Source organism: Narcine bancroftii, chromosome 2 (genome assembly GCF_036971445.1).
Source record: "Narcine bancroftii isolate sNarBan1 chromosome 2, sNarBan1.hap1, whole genome shotgun sequence".
In the NCBI taxonomy this organism is placed as follows: Eukaryota; Metazoa; Chordata; class Chondrichthyes; order Torpediniformes; family Narcinidae; genus Narcine; species Narcine bancroftii.
Genome location: NC_091470.1, coordinates 282615194 through 282640424, shown reverse-complemented (window position 1 = coordinate 282640424; position 25231 = coordinate 282615194). Strand labels below are relative to the sequence as shown.

Here is a 25231-nt window from a genome sequence, read left to right as displayed (position 1 = left end):
GTTGTAGATCAAGGGATCCAAATTGTTCTACAGCTAGTGAGAGCACATTGCAAAATATAGGTTCAGTTTATGGCACGCCATCCAAGGAAGCAGGAGGACACAAGGCCTAAAAGTGATTTAAAAAAATAAAATAAAGCATCTGTCAGGTGGAAGGAATTGTCAGTGTTTCAGTTTGCAATCTGATTCAGAGTCTAAACGTGAAACATTGGCTATTCCTTTCTACGCCCATAAGTGCTTCCTTCCCTACTAAGTTCTACTATAAGTTTGTTTTATTTTTGCTCCAGATTGCAGTATCTGCAGTCTCTTCTGTTTTCTATTGCAAGGACATGGTGTATTGATTGCTGTGGCTCTGTGCAATGATCAGTTCTATAAACTTTATTCTAGTCCAAGAACAATGAGGGAGGAGAAAAGGTCCTAACAAAATTTTAATGACCATTAAGTGTATGCCTATCTTTTTTTACACATCATACAATTTTATATTATTATTTGAAGACGAAGGAATAATATAATTGATATACTGAATGCTGATTCACTGTGGGATAATGTCAGGAATCAGAATCAGAATTTATTGTCATAAACATGCCACAAAATTTGTTGTTTTGCACCAGCGTCACAGGTGCAAAATTGTTATAAATCATATTTTTTTTTAAATTAAATTAATTCATTCAAGAGAAGGTGAGGTAGTGTCTGTGGTTCATTGTTCATTCAGAAATCTGATGGAAGAAGGGAAGAAGTTGTACACATCTTCATAAAAAGGTTAGTGAAAATCCGGAACTGTTGTGCGACCAGTTAGAAGTGATTGGTATACAAGTCAAACATGATTTTCTTTAACTGCTCTTGTCTGCATGTTCCCAAAGTGACCAATCTGGGTTCTTTATAATACTGGACACACTGGTGATTGTGTCTAAAAAAATGCAGAAGCCCGGAGTAATAGTACATTGGCAATAAAATGACACAGCAAATAATATTCTTGATTACCTCAAATATAAAATGCAAATAAGAAATAAGACCAATCCTGCAATGCACTGGATATCCCATTTTAATCCTGTCTCTAAGGTATCAGTTGCGATTGCAGTGTTGTTATCAGTATCAGTGCTGGGAAATGTCTTTTCAAAGAAGCTCATTATACTGGGATTGCATTTATCATCTGAAAGCAAAATACAACCAAATGTTACACTTAATGTGAAGTAAATTTATATTTTAGCCATCAAAAATATTTCATTCAAGTGCTTTACTTTAATAGTTGTGGGAAAAATTCAAATTTTAACTTAGTTCTGACAAAAATGAATGGTTCTATCATTTTTGTTCTGACAGATACTCCTCTACTTTTAGTCACAAATACATAAGCTCAAAATGTACCTAGTTGTCATCAGCTAAATCAGAGGTGGGTAGCTTACAGATCAAATTTTATCTGGCCTGTAGACCTCCAGATCCAGTCTGCAATCTAAAATTATCCGTATTGGCTTCCGCCACCCCCCACCGTTCTGATGTGGCTTCAAACCACCCCCCCCCCCTTTGCTCTGACACCGCTGCCACCCTTCCCTCCCAATATGACATTACCACCCCTGCTCTGACGCAGGCGCCACCCCACCACCCCATTCCGACACAGTCACCACCCCACCTCCCGCTCCAATGCGGCTGCCAGCCCACTTGCTCTGACGCCATCATAGCCTCATCCCCCCCCCCCCCCCCCCACCACCACCACCCTCGATGCTACCAAAAAATCAGTGTGGCCTGCCATTCAACCATTCACTCACCATGGTAAAAGTCTGCCCTTGGACCCCCCCCCCCCCACCCGGGTTAAATGAACACACGTTTGCTGTAAGCAGAGAACCCTACCCTTGTAAATTTTATAAGTTCCAGCAAGCTGTACAAATCCTGAGTTAGGTAAATAATGAATCTAAGGATTAGTTATTAAAATCTAACAAAACTTGGCAATGGCTCAAAGGGTGATTGCTGAAATAGCAGAGATTTGAAATGATGATATTTGTTTCAAACAATTGAAATCTTAACCAAAAGATACAATTGGTTGGTTGGCTCCAATACAGTAATATAAACACAAAATTAGAAAGACAACTGTTGAAAAATATTTTAGCCTATTTTGTTGTTTCCTTTCATTATTTTCCTGTGTTAGGAAATATATTTTAAATATACTTCATATTAATACATATTGGTTTGTTATAATGTGCTTAAACCTAAAATGAGGCTTGTGTTTCTAAGATCCTTGACTATCTTCAGAGCTAATGGAGGAACCACATTAAGACAAGAACATTTTCTGTACCTAAAACATGCAGGAGAAAAACTTTTCTTGGAATTCAATGCACTGAAAATCCTAGGAAAGTTCAGGTAAATGGTCTTCATGCTGAAACATTAACCTTGCTCTTTCTGTAAATTCTGCCGGCATAGGCCTAAGGTTCTTTCTTTGGCTTGGCTTCGCGGACGAAGATTTATGGAGGGGGTAAATGTCCACGTCAGCTGCAGGCTCGTTTGTGGCTGACAAGTCCGATGCGGGACAGGCAGACACGGTTGCAGCGGTTGCAGGGGAAAATTGGTCGGTTGGGGTTGGGTGTTGGGTTTTTCCTCCTTTGCCTTTTGTCAGTGAGGTGGGCTCTGCGGTCTTCTTCAAAGGAGGTTGCTGCCCGCCAAACTGTGAGGCGCCAAGATGCACGGTTTGAGGCGAGATCAGCCCACTGGCGGTGGTCAATGTGGCAGGCACCAAGAGATTTCTTTAGGCAGTCCTTGTACCTTTTCTTTGGTGCACCTCTGTCACGGTGGCCAGTGGAGAGCTCGCCATACAACACGATCTTGGGAAGGCGATGGTCCTCCAATCTGGAGACGTGACTCACCCAGCGCAGCTGGATCTTCAGCAGCGTGGACTCGATGCTGTCGACCTCTGCCATCTCGAGACCTTCGACGTTAGGGATGAATGTTGAGGATGGAGCGGAGAACACGCTGGTGGAAGCGTTCTAGGAGACGTAGGTGATGCCGGTTCCACAGCAACTGGTATAAGAAAGAGCCAAATCAATGAATCCAAACACATGTATCCCATGAATACTATCTCAATACATGTTTGATTATGGCTTGCTTTTGAGTTTGATTTTCTTAAGTTTTCATCTTCTTGGTCAAATTTTGAAGTTGTACAGTTGTCTGTCAAAAGTCAGATGGCGTAAACCAATTATTGTAAGATTTTGTTACATTAGAATCAAAGCAATATTTACTGTGTAATAATGATACTTCTTCCATTAAATTGTCTGACAAGATATAAAAATAATCCAAAGTTTGTTAGTATTTAATAATTGAAGATTTATGGTTATTTTGCACAATTACATTGCAGTTCACTCATTCTTTAGAGAATCGCCATGTTGAAAATTTGAAAGTTGTCAGTTTCAGCCTTCCAGAATGAAAATATCAAACAACAATTTCTGGAGCAAAACATTCTGCAGCCTCCTATGAACCTACATGCAAGGTAAGCAGAAAGGACATGCATGCACATTTTTACCCTGGAACAGAAAATTAGTTGATCGCTTCACATTTCCAATGTGCACATGCATCTACATTGTGTGTACTGCATAGAAAATCAAGGTCAAATTTCCACCATATTAATACATTACTGCCTCTCTGAAATATTAAAAATAAGGAAAAACAATCTGTTTAACTCAATGAAATGCCTCTGAGGAAATGCAATAAGATACAACTTTAAATATCACAAAATTTAAATTATATGAAAAGCAATAAAAAGAAGACATTGCTATTTTATCCTTTATTTCCCACAATATGCTCCTACTGATTTTCCGTAGTTTGTTTATTTATGTTGACAAAGATTTGGTTATTCAAATTTACACCTGTTGATCTTCCCATAATTACTGTATATTCCAGAGAGTTTTTTCTCTCCAAATTAATTCTGTCTAAAATTTTGTTTGCATCCTTTCCCTTCCTGTAAAATGTACCATACGTGAAATTAGGTCCCTCATCCCTCCACCTTTCTTCCCTATTCAATAAGATTATCACTGATCTGGTTATCTCCTGAATTCTATATTTCCATCTATCTGTGCTACCCTTTCAGCCTCTTTCTAATCAGCCTATTCTTCAAAAATATTCAAAGTCCCTGTGGTGAACTGCTGTACACTCATTTATCTGGTTCCGCTCCACTTTGTGACTACACCCATGGCTTCTACCTGTTGACGCTATATAAAGGCTCCAACACCATAACCCCTCCCCAGAAAGCCTGGATAACAGCATAGAATGGCCTTCGTTTATTGTAAATAAAAGCCTATAGTTCTGTAACTCTCATTTCTCAAGTTATTGATAATGCATCAATTTTATTTACAAAATAATTTTTTTCCAACTATGTTACATCTCTTGAAGCCTGATAAACTGAAGATTGACCCACAATTGCCAGAGGCCTTAAACTGCTTTGAACACTGGCTACACTGCTTTAAGGTCTTTCTGCAAAATTACTCCGGAATCATGGCCACGGAGATAAACAAACTGCACCTACTCTTCTCCCGGGTCAGACATCGAGTGTTCCCTATGATCAGGGATACCTCAACATACAGAAGTAATGGACATACTCAAAGACCAGTACAGGGAGAAAGTCAATGAAGTATATGCCAGGCACATTCTGGCTACATTCTGACAGCGACTGGATAAATCGAACGACGAGTTCCTCCAGGCTCTGCGGGGACTTGAACGAGTTTGCAACGTACACTAAATGAAGGCCTCCCAAAACATGGAGGAAATTATCTGGGATGCCTATTTCGCTGGCATCAGGCCAGAGGCTACCTGAGCAGAGTAAGTTGGACTCAAAAGGCACGATCGACCTCGTGAAATTGCTGTAGATAGCCCTCTATAACATGGAAGCTTACTCGCCAAATGGTGCGGAGTCCACATGGGGGCAACCATCTTGGGACGTGGGTTTACAAGCCAGCAGTCCATTATCTCATCCGATAAGCAAGTCCACCAAAGCTGCTGTCTCTCAGGAGCACCCAAAGTGCTACTTTTGCAGCCAACTAAAGCACATCTGATACTGCTGCCTGGCAAAAGATGCAACATGCTCTAAGTACAGAAAGAAGGGACACCATGCGAAGGTATGTCAATCACAGCAGCCTTCCAGTCCAAATGCCACCCCATGCACAGCATGGGGGCCACCATCTTGGCCACTGCCATCTTCTGAAGATGACCACGCCACAACGTGGGGACTGCCAGATTGGGCACAGCCAACTTCCGAGGATAATCACACCACTACATGAGCGCCACCATTATGTTCCCAGACTACGAGTCAGCACAGACCAGACCATGAACCGACATTAGCCTCTGTGATACTGGATCAAAGCAGCTCGCATCAACTCTCCTGGTCTATGATAGACATCTCTATCAACGATAAGGTAACAAGATGCCTTTTCGATAGCAGGTGCACTGAGAGTTTTATCCACCCTGAGACAGTGCAGTGTTACTCCCTTAAAGCTATAACGACGCCTTGGTCTCAAAGTCCCGCTCAGTCGAGATCTGCAGCTACACCACTGTGATGCTGACCATGCGGGGCATGACTTACAGGGACTTTAAACTCTTCATCATGCCACAGCTCTGCACGGCAGTGCTGCTGCGTTTGGACTTTCAGTGCCACCTCAAGAGTGCCACAATGCAATATGACAGTTCTGTCCCTCCACCCCGTCATGGTCAGCCACCCAAAAGTTCTCAGCCAGCTGCCCCGCTCCCCCCACCACCTCCTCCTACCCCCCCCCACTACCTCCTCCTCCTCCCCCCCCACCCCCCCACCGCCAGCCCAACCAACACATGGTCTCTTTACTCTCTGTATTAATCCCCCACTGCTATTCGTGAACTTCACCCCCAACTGTCCCTACAAAAAGCAGGTGATACAGCAAAGGGGTCAGGGTATTTATTAAAGTGCAAGTGCGGCAACCCTTGAATGAGGGGATCATCGAAGCTAGCGCCAGCCCGTGGGGAGTTCAAGTAGTGGTGGTCAAGGGTGGGGGTAAACACAGAATGGTGATTGATTATAGCCAGACCATTAACTGTTATACACAGCTGGATGCGCATCCCCCTTCTCTTATTGGGATATGGTCAATCAAATTGCCCAATATTGTATGTTCTCCACGATTGACCTGAAATTCACCTACCACCAACTTCCCATCTGCCCGGAGTACTGCCAGTAACCTGCCTTCAAAACAGATGGCCACCTCTACCACTTCCTCTACTACCCTTCAGTGTTACCAATGGCCTCTCCGTTTTCCAGCGGGAGATGGACCAGATGGTTGACCAAAATGACCTGCGTGGCATCTTCCCCATCTGGATAACATCATGATCTGTGGCCAAGACCACCAAGATCATGATGCCAACCTCCTGAAATTCCTCACAACTACCAGATGCCTAAACCTCACCTACAAAAGGGATAAATGTGTTTTCTGCACTACCCACTTGGCAATCCTTGGCTGTGTGGTGGAGAATGGAGTCATTGGCCCCAACCCCGACAGCATGCGCCCCCACTAGAGATCTCCCTCCCCCACAGCATCAAGGCCCTGAAAAGGTGCCTGGAGATCTTTTCCTACTATGCCCAGTCAGTCCCTAATTATGCAAACAAAGCCTGGCCCCTTATCAAGTCCACATCCTTCTCCTTGACAAGAGAGGACCAGGCATCTTTCTGTCACATAAAAGAAGACAACACGAAAGCCGCAACGTTCACAGTGGATGAATCTGCCCCATTTCAGGCGGAGAGAGACATGTCCGATTTCGCCGTGGCCACCGCCCTTAATCAGGCAGATCAGTCCACAGCCTTCTTCTCCCATACCCTCCAGGGCCCTGAAATCTGACACACCTCTGTCGAGAAGGAGGCTCAGACAATAGTTGAGGTGGTGCGGCACTGGAGGCATTATCTGGCCGGCAGACATTTTACCCTGCTAATGGACCCAACAGGCCACAGCATTCATGTTTAATAAAAAGTATTGGGGTAAGATAAAGAATGATAACAGTTTGAGGGGGTGGATCGAACTTTCCACCTATAACTACGAAATTCTGCATCAGCCAGGGAAGCTCAACAATCCCCCAGATGCCTTATCCTGAGGGACATACACCAGTGCACAGATAAATCACCTCAAAATCCTCCACAATGACCTCTGCCACCCCGGTGTCATGAGATTTTTCCACTTCATCAAATCTTGTAATCTGCCGTACTCCATCAGGGATGTCAGAGTCATGTTTAGGAACAGCCGGATCTGCACGGAATGCAAACCACACTTCTACCAACCAGATAGGGTGGGCCTGGACAAAATAAAAATACAATGGGTGAATGGGGTGAACTGCTGTACACTTATTTATCTGGATCTGCCTTGCTCTGTGATTGCTCCTTCCTCTTGACCCTGTATAAAGGCTCTAACACCATAACCCCACTGCAGAAAGCCTGGGTCACAGCACAGGATGACCTTCAAGATTATTTTAAATAGAAGCCTATTGTTCTTTAACTCCAGTCTTTCGAGTTATTGATAGTCACTTCCCATTGAGGAAGAGAATTCAAGACTCACAACACTGAGAATTTTAGTTCATCAGTTTCTTAAATGATTACTCAAATTTTGGCAATGACCCATACTTCTAGATATTCCCATAAGAGGAAACATCCTTTACAAATCCCCCATGTCATGACCCCTAAGCACCAGATGTGTTCAGTTACCTCTCACTTCTCTGGTCTCCAATGAACATACATCTAGTTTATCTAACTTTTCCTCACATGCAAATTACCAGTATTAGACTGGTGAACCTTTTCTTAATTACTTCCAACATACTAAGGAGTCCAATATCAGGGATCTAGATGCAGAATCACCAATGTCCAACATGACTGAAACATAACCTTCATACATTTTGTTAGCTTTCCTGATTACTTGCTGTGCATGCATCCCAGCCTTTTGAGAAGCATGCAGTAGAATACTTATAGATCCCACTGAATATTCAAGTTCATGCACACTAGGATCAGCAAACCCCTCTCTGTAAGATACAATGCTTTTGTTTTTCTGACAACATGGATAATTTCACATTTCCCAATATTTTGCACCATTTGCCAGATCCTTGGCCATTCACTTTACCTACCTGCGTGCCTCTGTTGCCATATATTCTCTTCATAACTTATTTTCCTACCTATATTTGCACAATCACCAAACATAGCAATTGAAGGCCAGTCTTTCAACCATACCATTTCCAAAGAGCACATTTGTCTGAAATGCATATCTTTTCCATCAGCTCTCTGAGGAGCATGACATGAAGCTAATGAAAAGGTGACTTTTTTCATTAATGATAATTAAATCTTCTATAGGTTTTTACTTTTTTTAATAATTCCTTGACAATGATCTGAGTCCCTTCAAAAGACATTTATATTGAACAATTAAAAATACATCAGCATGTTAGAATATCTTTCAGAAAGCTCCATATCTGATTGTAGTTCAAAAAACTATAATTTCCTCTCAACCAGGTACCTGTTACTGGTAGGCACAACTGCAACATAATTGCCAGATGTACAGACCCACATATTTTCAGACTGTAGCTGTAAAATCAGACTGGCTTTACAGATATCAATTTCATACTGCAGTAAAATCCCCATTACCCAGAATTCAAGCAACCGGCAAAAAAAAAATCCTGGAAGATAAATAGGTAAAAGTATACAAACCAATCATGTAACAGTCTCAAGAAACTGTAAAATTCGTTTATCCGGCATCTACCAATCCCCATAGTGGGTTTGCCATTATATATTGTACATTACCAAATGTGCATCACTTTCTTTTTTCTGAGTTAAATTATAACAATGCTTCAATCTTTCTGTGCAGTCGGAGAAACAAATAAAGATCAGGATCAGTATTCCCACAAAATGCATTTATTTTCTTGGCATTTGTAACTCATTTAAGTTATCAAATACTAAAATTAGATTTCCAGATGAAAATAAGAGGATATATTCATTGTTAGAGAAAATAACCTACTTACCAGGCTCATTTGTCATTGCTGACCAAGTAAGGTACATAATGTATAGAGTGATGATGGAGGGTTGAAAGCCAGTGCAAATCGGAAATTCCTACAATTGAATAAAATTCATGAAAGATCATTGTTATGTATAGGAAACATTTTTAATTATGAATTCTTTGCTCTTTAATTTGTTCATCTTTCAGGATCAGACAGTAAACCAAATGAAAATCATTGTTGCCCTCTGCAATATTATGTGATCTAAAATTGAGAGCTATTTTTTTTTAAATTTTTTTTTTTAAATTTTTTATTTTTCACACCATAAATCACGTTAGCCATGATATACACATATACAGTGACTTTTTCTCCCCCCCCCCTCCCTCCTCCCAACCCACCCCCTCACCCCCCCCTCATCCATTTTAGGTATACAATCTAGGTTGCATTAAGCCAGTCAGACAATGTTGTCATTCAACAAAAATACACCAGAAATTCTACTGAGTCCATTCTTTTCTTCTCTTCTCCTTCCTTCAACTTAGGTAATGTTTGTTCCCGGTAGGTTTTCGCTATTGTATTTAATGTAAGGCTCCCATACTTGTTCGAATATTTCAATATTATTTCTTAAACTATATGTTATTTTTTATAATGGAATACATTTATTCATTTCTATATACCATTGTTGTATTTTCAAATTATCTTCCAATTTCCAGGTTGACATAATACATTTTTTTGCTACGGCTAGGGCTATCTTAACAAATCTTTTTTGTGCATCCTCCAAGTCAATTCCAAATTCTTTGTTTTTTATGTTACTTAGGAGGAAGATCTCTGGATTCTTTGGTATATTGTTTTCTGTTATTTTATTTAATATCTGATTTAGATCTTCCCAAAATGTTTCTACTTTCTCACATGTCCAGATTGCATGAAAAGGAATACTCATACTACTCGGCTAGACATAAAACATACTCAAGAATAGACCTATTTTTGTTATCAGCTAGTATGCAGGATAGAGTAAGAAAAACAGAATATAAAGCGAGAATGCTATCGGACCATTCACCCTTAATACTGACAGTAAAGCTAGAGGACATCCCTCCAAGAATGTATAGATGGAGATTAAACCCCATGCTACTTAAAAGACAGGATTTTAGAGAATTTATTGAAAAACAATTAAAAATGTATTTTGAAGTAAATACGGAATCAGTGGAAGATAAGTTTATACTATGGGACACAATGAAAGCATTCATTAGAGGGCAAATAATAAGTTATGTAACCAAGATGAAGAAGGACTACAATCAGGAAACAGAGCAGTTGGAAAGGGAAATAGTAAACATAGAAAAAAAATTAACAATGAAGGAAGATACAACTAAAAGAAGAGAATTGGCGGATAAAATAATAAAATATGAAACATTACAAACATATAAGGTGGAGAAGAATATAATGAAGACAAAACAGAAATATTATGAACTAGGTGAAAAAACACACAGACAGAGCAAACTAAGAAAACGGTATTGGCAACAAGGAAAAAAGACAAACAAGTTACATATAATCCGAAAGAAATTAAGGAAAACTTCAGAGAATTCTATGAACAATTATACCGAACTGAAAACGAAGGGAAAGAAGGGAAAATAGATGAATTTTTGACTAAAATTGAACTACCAAAACTACAAATAGAGGAACAAAATAAATTAACAGAACCATTTGGAACAGTAGAAATACAAGAGATAATTAAAAAATTACCAAATAATAAGACACCAGGAGAGGATGGACTCCCAATAGAATTCTACAAAACATTTAAAGACCTATTAATACTGCCCCTCCTGGATGTAATCAACCAGATTGATGAGACACAAAACTTACCAGATTCATGTAAAACAGCAATAATTACAGTGATACTAAAACAAGGGAAAGATCCACTCTCACCAGCGTCATATAGACCAATATCTTTGCTAAACACAGATTATAAGATAATAGCTAAACTATTAGCAAACAGATTAGCAGAACAGGTACCGAAAATGGTAAATTTAGACCAAACTGGATTTATCAAAAAAAGACGCACAACAGACAATATTTGTAAATTTATTAACTTAATTCATGCAGTAGAAGGAAATAAAGCACCTGCAGTAGCAGTTGCTTTAGACGCAGAGAAGGCCTTCGACAGAGTAGAATGGAATTATTTGTTCAAAGTATTGCAAAAATTCAGTTTACTGGAGAAGTATATTAATTGGATTAAAGCATTATATAAGGGACCGTTAGCGAAAGTGACAGTAAATGGACATGTATCAAAGTAATTTAACTTAAGCAGGTCAACGCGGCAGGGATGCCCACTATCACCGTTATTGTTTGCGCTAGCTATAGAACCACTAGCAGAATTGATAAGAATAGATAATAATATAAAAGGAATAAAAATAAAAGACAGGGAATATAAAATCAGTCTATTTGCGGATGATGTGATAGTGTACTTAACAGAACCAGAACTATCAATAAAAGAATTATATAAGAAATTGAAGGAATATGGAGAAGTGTCGGGATACAAGATAAACATAAATAAAAGTGAAGCAATGCCTATGAATAACGCAGATTTCTCAAAATTTAAGAAGGAATCCCCATTCAGATGGCAAATGCAGGCAATAAGATACCTAGGTGTACAAATAAACAAAAATCTAGGCCAATTATATAAACTCAATTACAATCCACTAATGAAAAAATTACAGGACGATTTAGAGCATTGGAAAGAGCTACCACTAACACTGATAGGAAGGATAAACTGTATTAAAATGAACATTTTTCCAAGGATACTATACTTATTTCAGGCATTGCCAATACAACTGACAGAAAAATTCTTCAAAGAGTTAAAGAAAATAATAAGGAAATTTTTATGGAGAGGGGGGAAACCGAGGATAGCACTAGATAAATTAACAGAATGGTACAAACAAGGAGGCTTACAACTGCCAAACTTCAAAAATTATTATAGAGCCGCACAATTAAGATACCTATCAGATTTTTATCAAACAAGGGAAAAACCAGACTAGACGAGATTAGAATTAGATAAAATAGGGGAAAAGATACCTGAACACATATTATATAAATGGGACGAAAAATTGGTACAACATAGAACTTCTCCAGTATTACACCATCTCCTCAATATTTGGAAAAAGATTCATGTAGAAAGAAATAAAACAAATTATCAATTACCAAAACTAATATTGATGCAAAATAAGCTACTCCCTTTTACAATAGACAACCTTTCCTTTAGAAAATGGGAAAAAAAAGGGATTAAAAGAATAGAAAATTGTTTTTCAGGAAGTAGATTCTTATCCTTTGAACAAATGAGAGATAAGTACAATATAACTGGAGATACAGCGCTGGCATATTACCAACTGAGATCCTACTTGAAAGATAAATTAGGAAGCAATTTGAGTTTACCAGAGGGAAGTAACCTTGAATATGTGATTACAGATACAATGTTAATCAAAAGATTTATAACAAATATGTATATTAAACTGCAAGAAAAGGAGAATAAGGAAACAAATGGTAAAACTAAACAAAAATGGGAACAAGATTTAAATATAAAGATAAAAAAGGAAACATGGGAGAAATTATGTTCTGGAACGATGACAAATACAATAAATACGAGGCTACGTATGATACAATATAATTGGTTACACAGACTATACATTACACCGCAAAAGTTAAATAAATGGGACCCAACAGTATCTGATAGATGTTTTCGATGTAAAAAAGGGGAACAACAATTCAAATTGAGAGCTATTAATGCAAATTAGCACTTTACTGTTCTCAGAGAACACTAAAGCATTTTAAGATATTGCTTAAAAATAACAAAATTTCTCATGTCATTTTAAGTTTTCATTCTGTGCCAGCAATAAATCTAAAACATACAACGTATGTTTAAATTACAAGAATTCCCTGGAAGTTTCTCAGTGCAGCACATAATTTACTTCAGTAAATTTCTATTGATGACATTCTTCTGAAGTCAATAAATGAAGTTTTCCTGTAGCCATCTTACATACCCATTTAAGTTGCTGTGAATCTTTCTCTTCCAGCGCTTCTGTCTGAGACTCTGTCATGCTATCAAAGTCTTTTCTCATCATATTATCTTCAGTTTATACTCTGACTCATTTTCTCATTCCTCTCATTACCTGTGTCTCTTTTAAATATTGCCATTATTTAAAAATGTTTAATTAAATTTAGACATTTGGCACGGTAAGAGGCCATTTTGGCCCATGAGTCCATCCCGCCCAATTTATACCCAATTAATCTAAACCCCCAGTGAATAGTGGGAGGAGACCAGACCCCTGGGAAAAACCCAAACAAATATAGGGAGAACATACAAACTGCTTATGGACAGTGTGGGATCTGAACCCCAGTCCTGATCGCAAGTGCTGTAAAGACAACCGTGCTGCCAAATTTCAGTGCAGTTATTTAGAAATTCCATTTGTGTGAGACACGAATGAGCAGAAGTTAATAAAATTATGAGGCATAGAGTAAATGGTGAAAATCATTGTCTCCAAAGTAGAAATATTAAATACTAAAGGACATAGGTTTAAGGTGAGGGGGAAAGTTCAATGAAGATGCATGAGTCAAGTTTTATACACAGTTAGGTGCCTCAGCCACTCTCCAGAGAGGTGATAAGATGGCAACATTGAAGAGGAATTTAGACAGATACATACAACAAACAGGGGAGAAGGAAACAGACCACATGTGGGCAGATGAAGAAAATCTGTGTGTCTGTGTATTAGTAGAAAGTGGGTTTTGAGCACTCAGAAGTAGGGGTAAAATGAAGCTTTTTAGAGAAATTGGGAGTATGGTAAATCTCTGGTTCTGTGGCATGGATGCTTGAAAGAACTTAATAATATTCATAGATTGCTTCCAATTTCCTTGGAAAAGTATTCCAAAAGAGATCCTAAGGAAATATGAACCTCTTCTGTTTTCAATTGCAAAAGTTTATTTTTAAACCTGTTCTACATTCTTAGACCAGAGGAAACATCCTCTCCATGTCTGCCCTGACAAGACTCCTTGGGATTCTGATTTCAACAAAGTACCCTCTCACTCTTGTAAACTCCAATGGATATAAGCAGAGCCTCTCTTGCCTTTTCAGAAGACAATCTGCCCAACTCAGCTATTAATCCAGTGAACTTTTTCTGAACAGCTTCCAGTATTTTAACTTCCTTCCTTAAAAAAAGTGTTCAAAGTCTCGCCATTTAAACAATGTCCCTACTTTTGTATTCATTTGACTAGCAGTAAATGTTGTTAGGTTTTCTAATTACAGGAAGTACCTGCAAGCTATTTTGTGTGAATAAGGTACCCTGTACCTCTCCAAGTTCTACATTTTGTCATCATGTAGATTTTATGCTTCACATTTATTTTTGGACAATTTCACATTTTCCCATATCAAGCTTAAATAAGCTGGAGGCTCAGTGAGCATCTGTTGTCAGAAGGAAGCAGTTATATTTTTTGAATGCAAGAGAGAATATGTAGAGAAAGAAATGACCTGGACAGAGCATGGATTGGTATTAGTATGGGAGTGGATGGGTGGGGGGGGGGGGAAGGAATTCTTGGATTCAGCCACAATCAAATGACTCTGGGTCTGAGAATAGATTTATACTCTGCTTCATTTTGTTAGGATATGGGAGAAGATAGGCGGTACTTGCTCATAGTTGTCAGATAAATGAACTGGAAAATACAAAAATGAGATACGAATGTTATGAATTTGATGAGCGGTCTAAGAGATGGCCAGGCATCAAAATGGAAGAGATCACAGGAGGCTGATGATCTATGGACTCCAGCCAATCAACATCGCATTGCTTTCAATTCCAACCTCTCAGCCAAATTTTAAATTTTTAAATATAAATTTTGAATTTAGATATAGAGCATGGTAACAGGCCCTTCTAGCCCACAAGCCCATTTTACCTATTTATACCCAACAACCCCTGTATGTTTTGATGGGTGGAAGAAACCAGAGGAAACCCATGCAGAGATGGGGAGAAAGGATCTACCGCGGCTGATTAACTGCCCCATTGTGTCAGGACGCCTAATTCTTTTAGGCGGCCCTACAGAGTGAACCAAGATGTGTGGTTTAGACACATGTTTTTAACCTAAAAATGCCTTAAAAAAACTCAAAGAGTGGATTCCACCAACATACCCGAGTCCATCCTGACTGTGACCCAAGCCTTCTCCAACTCAGATCATATTGCCTGGGCATGAAAGGCTCCTGTTGACCACTCCAGGTCTGCCACTTTAGCACCAGAGCATGTGGAGGTGATTTGGAGTCAAAACAGCAGCACAGGAGATGAATATTGCATTTGTTTTAGCCCTTGGACAATATTTATATGAAGAACTTAATGACTATTCCAGTGCATTATTCTTCAAGGGAACTAATTTTAATATTTGCCTTTGGATGTTTTTTAAATATTTTATATCATGAGATACCTACCTTATTTCAATGAGTTGATATGTAAAATATGCTGTCAAGGGAGATGGTGCAGGCAGATACAATCACAACATTCATTAGACATCTAAACAAGCATTTGAATGGCCATGATAAATAAATCTATCGACCAATTAGATAGGTACAATGAAAAACACAATGGTGGAGAAACTCAGCAGGTCAAACAGTGTCCTTTATATAGCAAAGATACAGATATGTTACCAATGTTTTGCACTTAATATGGAAAAAAAGTCAGACATGGACCAGGTGAGTTTGAGATCGGGGTGGAAGTTGGCAGTGAAGTGAATGAAGTTGACAAGCTCATCGCACATGCATGAGGCAGCCCTGACGAAGTCATCGATGTACCAGCACAAGAGTTGAGTGATCTTGCCAGTGTCGGCTTGCAGCATGGATTGCTCCACAAAGCCCACAAACATGCAAGTGTAGCTGGGACCCATACAGGTACTCGTGGCTATTCCTTTTATTTGAAGGATGTGAGATGAGACAAAGGAGAAGTTGTTTAGAGTGAGGACAACTTCTGCAGGGTGGAGGATGGTGGTGGTAGAGGGTGACAGGTTGGGTCTCTGGTCCAATAAGAAACAAAGTGCTTTAAGACCTTCTGAATGGGGGATGTAGGTAAAAAGGGATTGGACATCTCAAACTCACCTGATCCATATCCGACAACAATTTCCAATTTCTGGATCTCTCTCACTCCACCTCAGGAGATCAGCTATCCACCAACATATATTACAAACCCACCAACTCCCAAAACTACTTCGACTAAACTTCCTCACATGCTGTTCCCTGCAAGGATTCTATTTCTTCCTCACAATTTCTCCATCTACACTACATCTGTTCCCAAGATGAAATCTTCCAGTCCAGATTATCTGAAATGTCTTCCTTGCACCCACACCACTTCACTTGTATATCCATAGGAATGATTTACTGTATCAGGTGCTCCCTTTGCGGCATTCTCTATATCGGAGTGGCCAACTATTTCAGTTCTGTGTCCATATTAACTTGTCTGTCCATGGCCTCATGTATTTTCCCACCAACCCCACCTGTAAATTGGAGGAAAACCACCTGATTTTTCATCTGGGCACTCTTCAGCCGGATGGCATTAACATTGACCTCTATGGTTTCTGCTAACCTGCTCTCCTTTCTCTTTCCCTTCCCTTCCCCCTGTCAGTTCTCTACCACCTTCCCTCTCTCTTCACCTTGCCATCCCTCCTTGCCCTGCTTGCTGCTGTGCCCTCCCTTCCTTCTCCACCTATTACCTCCTGCCTTGTGACCATGGTCCTTCCCCTACGCCTCCTCCCTTTCCTTTTTATTTGGCACCCACCAACACTTTTCCATGCCTTGGTGAAGGGCTTAAACCTGAAACATCAATTATGTATCTCCACCTTTGCTATATAAAGGACACGGTTTGACCTGCTGAGCTTCTCCAGCATTGTGCTCGTACTTCAAACATGGTGTCTTCAGACTTTCATGTTTTGGATAAATACAATGGCCATTGTGGTGGTACACCACTGGCCTACTGCAGAGGGAAACCTCTGTACCTGCAGGAGTGTAAGGGGACAGGACAACACCTGGCCAGCTGTCAATTAGTCGGCCTGAATGGATCAGGCCCCACCCGGTCGGGTGTCAATCACCCTCTGGGATATAAGCCTGCGCCGGCCTCCCGAGGCCTCACACAGAGTTGTTGCAGCCACAGCCAGCCTGGCTCTGTGGAAGTCTATGTGGATTAAAGCCTATTGAATAGTCTTTACCTTGTGAGCGTCTGATTCTGTCTAACAACGCACCACAATTTAATCCACAAAATTTTCCCACGGATGCCATGGAAAAACTCCTGTAAGCAGGGAGCCTTGAAGTTGACCCATGCCACCTGGAAGCCCAGACATGCTTCGAGATCTGGCAGCATGCGGTCGAGGCAATCATTGAGGCACACAAGGGCGACATCCTGGACTCCAATCAGAAGAGGTTGGTCCTATTCTGGTCAAAGTTGGGTCCCCGCGCCTTCCAGGTAACCAAAGGCTACTCCACATACAAGAGCACTATGGACACTTTCGAGAACTTGTACAAGCCCCCCATGAATGTGGTCTGTGCAAGGTACCTCCTCAACATCTGAGCCCAGCAACCCGGGGAGACGGCTGAGTCTTACCTGGGACACTTGCGAGAGTTGGCCCGACCGTGTCTGGTTGAACCCAGGGTAGGTGTAGAGGTCTAGAGGCTGATCCGGGACGCCTTCATCCAAGGGCTACGCTTGAGGGCGATCTGGGAGAAGCTGCTGGAAGACAACATCTATTCCCTAACCAGGACTGTGGAAGTGGTCCAAACAGTGGAAGCAGCAGCCCTGCACGTCGAAGCCTTCGATTCCAGGTTCCCCCAGGCTCCCTCATGGCCCTCTCACACTGCAACTTCAGCCCCAGGCCGAGCTGGGGAGGAGAACGTTGCTGTGGCACCCCTGTAAATACTGTGGGTCCTGGTGTGGGTCAGATAGACGATCACGCCAAAACTGCCCAGTTAGGAACCAGTATTGTTCCCGTTGCGGCAAGAAGGCCACTTAGCAAAAGTGTGCCTCTCTAAACCTGCCAGCAGCTCAGTGGCCCTCTATGACCTCCCCACTTCCCCTGCGGACCCTCCCCATGTGTGCGTGCCAGGCAGCGCCATTGTCCCCATGATGACTTCCCCCTTCCCCAACTTCAACCGCCCAATATCCAGCCCCACCAGCTACAGTCACAGCGTTTGCATCGAGCATCTGCACCAGTGCCCGCCCTCACCAGCACCACTCACTGAGAACTACAGTGACATCACCTCTGGCTCACGGCGTGACGTCATGCCGCCATCATCTTGGGCCAGGTAGTGCCCGACACGGATGGCCCCCGATGAAGTTGAGAACGACGTGGTCAACACAGGCGATGACCAGGCCACCCTACCGATGCTCCCCATGCCTCCGGGTGCCATCAGCTGCTGCACACTGCAACCAGTGACCGAGGGCAACGTGGTCAACACGGGCGATGACCAAGCCACCCTACTGATGCTCCCCACGTCTCCGGAGGCCATTGGCTACCACACTCTGCACCTCACGACCGATGTCAACGTGGTCAACATGGACGATGACCAGACCACACTATCGATGCTCTCCATCCCTCTGGATAGCGACGATTGTGAGATGGTCCTGGCCACCACCATGCTGACCAGGGACATCCCCCACAATCTCGGGCACTCGATGATGGACATGCAAGTGAACGAGTAGGTAACAAAGTGCCTGTTGGACAGTGGCAGCACTGAGAGCTTCATTCACCCAAGCGTGGCCCACTCACTAAGGATAAAGGTCCACCCCACCACCTGCTCGATCGCCCTCACCACCAAGGATAAGACTGTTGGTACCCTCAGCCACTGCTCAGTCGATATAATGGTGGGAGGGAAGACTTACACAGGATTCAGGCTCCTGGTCATGCCCAAACTCTGCGCACCACTCCTCCTGGGCCTAGATTTCCAGTGCCACCTGCAGAGTGTCACCCTTGCATTCACACTGCACAACACGCCAACCTACCAGCCCAGACCAACCTGCGGCCTCTCCACACTGCCCATCACCCCACAGGTGCTCTTTCCACATCTTGTGCTAGGCTGCAAGCTGATCGCCGCCAGAAGTAGGTGTTATTGCACTGCAGACAGGGACTTCATCAAGCCAGAGTTGCGGCGACTCCTGGCGGAAGGCGTTTTAGAGACCAATAACAGTCCTTGGAGAGCCCAAGTCCTGGTGGTCAAAGGGGGAGGTAAGCCGAGGATGGTCTTGGATTACAGCCAGACCATTAATCGGTACACCCAGCTCAATACCTACCCCCTGTCGAGGATCGCCGATATAGTCAATGAAATAGCCCACTACCAGGGTTTTTCCACGATGACCTGAAGTCAGTGTATCACCAAATCCCTATTCACCTGAAGGACAAGCCCTACATTGCCTTTGAGGCGGACGGGTGCCTATACCACTTCTGTTGGGTTCCTTTTGGGGTCATGAACGGGGTCTCCATCTTCCAGCGGGAGATGGATCGCTTGGTAGACCGACACAAGCTGAAGGCGACGTTCCCATATCTGGATAACATAACTAACTCCAGCCGTGACCAGCAGGACCCTGATGCTAACCTGGAAAGATTCCTCCAGAAGGCCGCAGAGCTGAACCTCACTTAGAACAAGGAGAAGTGTGTGTTCAGCACCACCTGCCTGGCCATCCTGGGGTACATCGTGGCCCATGGAGTCGGTGGCCCAGATCCGGAAAGGATGTGCCCATTAATGGAGTTACCACTCCCCCACGCTAAGGCCCTCTGCAACTGCCTGGGCCTGTTCTCTTATTACTTGCAGTGGGTCCCTTGCTTCTCAGACAAGGTCCGCCCACTGGCCCAAACCACAACTTTTCTCCTCCCTCGTGAGGCGCAGGCAGCCTTCATCTACATCAGGCAAGGCATAGCGGACGCCACGATGCAGGCTGTGGATGAGGACTCCCCCTTCCAGGTGGAGAGCGATGCCTTCGAGGTGGCCCTCACTGCTACCCTCAACCAAGGGGGGCGCCCCATCGCCTTCTTCTCCAGGACCCTCCACGGCTCCGAGTTAGGGCACTCTGCCATTGAAAAGGAGGCCCAGGCGATTGTGGAAGCGGTCCGTCACTGACACCACTACCTGGCTGGCAGGAGATTCATGCTCCTCACGGATGAGCGGGCAATTGCGTTCATGTTTAACACTACCCACAAGAGCAAGATCAAGAACGACAAGATCCCGCGCTGGAAACCTACAACTATGACATCCAGTACCGCCCCAGGAAGTTTAACGACCCCCCTGATGCCCTCTCTCGCACCTGCGCATCTATGCATGACAACAGGTTGCAGTCATTGCATGAGTCCCTCTGCCATCCAGGCGTCACCTGGTTGTACCATTTCGTTAAGTCCCGAAATCTGTCATACATCATCATGGACGTCAGAGACATGACAGAGGCCTGTCGAGTCTGTGTGGAGTGTAAACCCCGCTTCTTCCGCCCCCTCCCCCCCACCCCAGGCCCACATTGTAAAGGCTACTCGGCCTTTCGAGCATCTCAGCATTCACTTCAAAGGGCCCCTGCCTCCCATGAACCAAAACGTCCACTTCCTCATAGAAGTGGATGAGTACTCATGCTTCCCTTTCACCATCCCTTGTCTGGACACCTTCATGGCCACCGTCATCAGGGCCTTGGGGCAGATTTTCACCATGTTTGGCTACCCCGTCTTCATCCACAGCGACCGGGGTCTAGTTTCATGAGCAATGAGCCGCGCCAGTACCTGACGGCGAGGGGCATCGCGACCAGTCGCACAACAAGCTATAACTCGAGAGGCAACGGGCAAGTGGAACGTGAGAATGGGGTGGTCAGGAAGGCAGTCCTCCTGGTTCTTAAGTCAAAAGGGTGAGCTGTTGAGTACTGGCAGGACGCCCTGCCCAAGGCGCTTTAGGCCATTCGGTCACTGCTGTGCACGGCTACCAACGAGACTCCTCACAAACGCTTGTTCTCATTCCCCAGGAGGTCGGCGACTGGAATGTCACTCCCAGCATGGCTCACATCCCCGGAACCAGTGCTTCTGCATAAGCATGTACGGACACACAAGGCCGAAGCCCTGGTAGAGCAGGTTTTCCTCCTTCATGCAAACCATAACTACGCTTATGTTAGGTTCGGCAGTGGCAGGGAGGACACCATCTCAACCAGGGACCTGGCACCAGCAAGAGCACCCACCACACCATGCCACCCTCCAACCCAGGATGACACTGACCGGGCATACATCCCTGTACCCAGGCAGCTAGAGGCACGTAGGGCCCCCTTGACCAACATAGGCCCGCTTCAGCCTTAGGAGACAAACCCGCCCCCCCCACCCATCCAATACGACCTGCATACATCGACCCTGGCCCCCCGGCCACCCCTCCGCGCAGCGCCACACACACCCCTGCTGCCAGCCCCCCCACTTCCCCTCTGACCAGTGACCAGGAGCCAGTCCTACGACGGTCACAGAGACCCCGGCGGCCGCCAAATCGTCTCAACCTGTAAATATTGTATGTACATAGTGGGTGTGGTTCCTTGTTACTGCCCCCCGGGGCAATTTTAAATGGGGTAAATGTGGTGGTACACCACTGGCCTACTGCAGGGGGCAACCTCTGTACCTGCAGGAGTATAAGGGGACAGGACAATACCTGGCCGGCTGTCAATCAGTCGGCCTGAATGGATCAAGCCCCACCTAGTCGGGTGTCAATCACCCTCAGGGATATAAGCCTGCGCCGGCCTCCCGAGGCCTCACAGAGTTGTTGCAGCCACAGCCAGCCTGGCTCTGTGGAAGTCTTTGTGGATTAAAGCCTGTTGTACAGTCTTTATCTTGTGTGTGTCTGATTCTGTCCAACAGCGTACCACAGCCATCATGGAAATGGGCAGATGGGATGAAGGGCTCATTTTTGTGTACTACGGCTCTGTTAATTCTCATTTTACTGAAGGAAACATGGTTTTAATATGCCTAATAGCCAGATGGTCAGAATTAGAGTGGCCCAGAGAACTGGTACAGTATGAGTGATGGCTGCTGCTGGTATAAGGAGATCTGACCTGTGTGGTACTTTGATTTTGGTTGCTCATTGGCTATGTAACTGCAGAAGAATTCCTGTCAATTATTAAAGCTCCCGGGCTAGCTACAGAAAGCAAAAAAAATTAATGTGTATGCTGTCAATAGTGCATTGCACCACAACAGTGAATGTTGTAAGGCTTCTTTTAACCTTCTTTACTTTCTCACTGTAATGTAAACAGTGTGCCTGATGCAGGCAGCATAAGTGAAGGCAATAGTGATTTTAATTGAATACATTATTATTTACTATATCCTACTTAATTAATTAGAATGTTTTAAATAATAACCTGATTGAGGCATATAATTTTCTTATGCCAAAACATACTGTATTACTTATGGACTTTAAAAATTCTTTATGAAACACAAAATCTTTTGCAAACATACAATGTTATAATTGCACCTTCAAATGTCAACCAATATTGCTCTCAATTTGCTTTGTGTGAATTACATTAGTTTCTGCTTTTCACAAAACTGAGTTTGCTCTAAAATATAGTCACTATTTTGTAACTAACTTGCACCATAGGCCTTACAAACAAATAAGCAATTATCAATTTTTCATGGGGACCTTCAAGGGAAAAACTTTGAGCACTCAATACCTGCATTTCAATGGTCAGAAAATCCTTTTTAGGAGGATAAAATTTGCTTAACGCGAGGCTAAAGAATTGGTGCAAAAGGGAAAGCTTCAGAGTTATGCATCATTAGGCTCTCTTCTAGGGAAGGTGGAACGTATATCAGCAGTGCTTCTCCAGGTGGGGTAGGGGTGAGATTTAAACTTTATTTGAAGGGGGATAGGAACCAAAGTGCAAGAATAGATGGTGGAGTGGAGGAAAAACAGATGATATTAAGATTGCATATAGAGGCACATAGGGCCCCCTTGACCAACATAGGCCCGCTTCAGCCTTAGGAAATCAAAGTGTTGTGCATGGTGTAAATAATGTTCTCAAGTGCATCTATTTTAATGCAAGAGCAATTGTAGAAATGGCAGCCAAGTTTAGTCATTAGTGAAACTTGGTTGTAGAAGGGGCAGGACTAGCAGCTCAGTGTTCCAGGTTCCATTGTTTCAGATGTGATGGAGCGGGAGGGATGAAAGGGGGAGGAATGGCATTGCTTGTCAGGGAAAATATCACAACTCTGTTCAGACACAAAGGTACAATAGGCTAGTGGTTTGGTCTACTGAGGCTATATGAGCGGAGTTGAGAAATGAGAAAGGTTTGACCACATTGTAGACCACCCAATAGTCAGTAAGAATTAGAGAAGCAAATCTGCAGGGAGATTGCACACAGCTGCAAGAAACAAAGTAGTGATAGCAGATGATTTTAACTTTTCACATATTGTCAGGGACTCCCATTCTGTAATAGGTTGAATGGCTTAGAGTTTATCAAACGTGTTCAGGAAAGTTTTCCAAATCAATATATTGAAATACCAACTAGAGAGAGTGCAATACTGGACCTCCTAATGGGGATTGAGACAGAACAGGTGATCGAAGAATGTGTAGGGGTACACTTTTGGTCCAGTGATCATAATGCCATTAGGTTTAAGATAACTATGGATAACGTTAGGTCTGGTTCTCGGTTAAGATTCCAAATTGGAGAAAAGCCAATTTTGAGAAAATGAGAAAAATCTAAAATGCGTGGATTGAGCTAGGTTGTGTTCTGGCAAGGATGTGCTCGATAAGTGGAAGCCCTTCAAAGGTAAAGTTTTGAGAATACTAAGTTTGTATTTTCCTGTAAGGATTGAAGGCAAAGTCAGCAGGCATAAGGAACCTTGGTTTTCAAGGGATATTAGGGATCTTGTTAAGAAGAAGAGAATCATGTATAGAAGATCTAGCCAACAAGGAGTAAATGAGATAGTTAAGGAGTATAAAAATGCAGGAAAAAAACTTGTGAGGGAAATCAGGAGAGCTAAAAGAAGACACGAGGTTGCTTTGGCTGACAAGGTGAAGAAAAATCCTAAGGGCTTCTACAGGTACCTGAAGATGAAAAAGATAGTAAGGGACAAAATTGGTCCTTTTTAAGCTCAGAGTTGTCGGCTATGAATGGAGTCACAAGAGATATCTTAATTTTTGTTTGCATCCATACTAACTCAGGAAACTGGCACAGAGTCTGAGGAAGTGAGGCAAACAAGCAGTAAGGTCATGGCACCTATACAAATTAAAGAGGAGGAAGGGCTTGCTGTCTTAAAGTGAATAAAGAAGGATAAATCCCCACAAAACTTGAGGAAGGCTAATGTAGAATCTGCAGGGGCCCTGGCAGAAATATTTAAAATGTCCTTAGCCACAGGTGAGGTGTCAGAGGATTGGAGGTTACCTCACATTGTTCCATTGTTATAAAATGCTCTAAAAATAATCCAGGAAATAGAAGACTGGTGATCCTCACATCAGTAGCAAGAAAGTCATTGGAAGATGTTCTAAGAGACAAGGACTGATTATGGACAGTCAATGTGGCTTTGTGCACAGTAGATAATGTTTAACAAATCTTAAGTGTTTTTCATGGCGGTTAACAGGAAGATTGATGAAGGAAAGGCTGTGGATGTTGTCTACATAGACTTTAGTAAGGCCTTTTACAAAGTCACACATGGGAGGTTAGTCAGGAAGGGTCAGATGCTCGGGATTCATGGTGAGATAGTAAACTGGATTTGATATTGGCTATACAGGAGAAACAGTGCTGGTGGTGGATGATTGCTTCTCAAACTGGAGGTGTACCTTGGGGACTGGAGGCTTGTGACTAGTGGTGTGGTTCAGGGATCCAATGGTGGTACCATTGCTGTTTGACATTTACATCAATTATCTGGATGATAATGTGGTCAATTGGATCAGCAAGTTTGCAGATGGCACTAAGATTAGAGGTATTGTGGACAGTGAAGAAGGTTTGCAGAGGGTCCGGACCAGCTGGAAAAGTGGTCTCCAAAATGGGAGATGGAATTTAATGCAACAAGTGTGAGGGGTTACATTTTGGAAGGAAGCACTGAAAAATACAGTAGAACCAAGGGATCTGGGAATACAGATATGTAATTCCCTCAAAATAGCATCATAGGTAGAAAGCATTGTAAAGAGAGCTTTTGGCATAATGGCCTTCATAAATCAAAGCATTGAGTATAGGAGTTGTGATGATATGGTATGGTTGTACAGTCATTGGCGAGGCCATATTTGGAATATTGTGTGCAGTTTTGGTAACCTAACAACAAGAAAGATATCAATGAAATTGAAAGGGTTTCC

The 25231-nt window shown here is 42.8% G+C and overlaps 1 protein-coding gene across 1 annotated transcript in view; it reads right to left on the bottom strand.

Annotated features, from left to right (window-relative positions):
• Nucleotides 1-25231, bottom strand: part of LOC138755349 (serine incorporator 1-like) — a 217079-nt gene that overhangs the window by 1550 nt on the left and 190298 nt on the right. Inside the window, exons 7-8 of the mRNA XM_069921160.1 lie at nt 8980-9067; nt 979-1147 (exon numbers count right to left, since the gene is read on the bottom strand). Of these exons, the coding sequence (XP_069777261.1) occupies nt 979-1147; nt 8980-9067 (257 nt within the window). The remainder of the gene's footprint in view (nt 1-978; nt 1148-8979; nt 9068-25231) is intronic.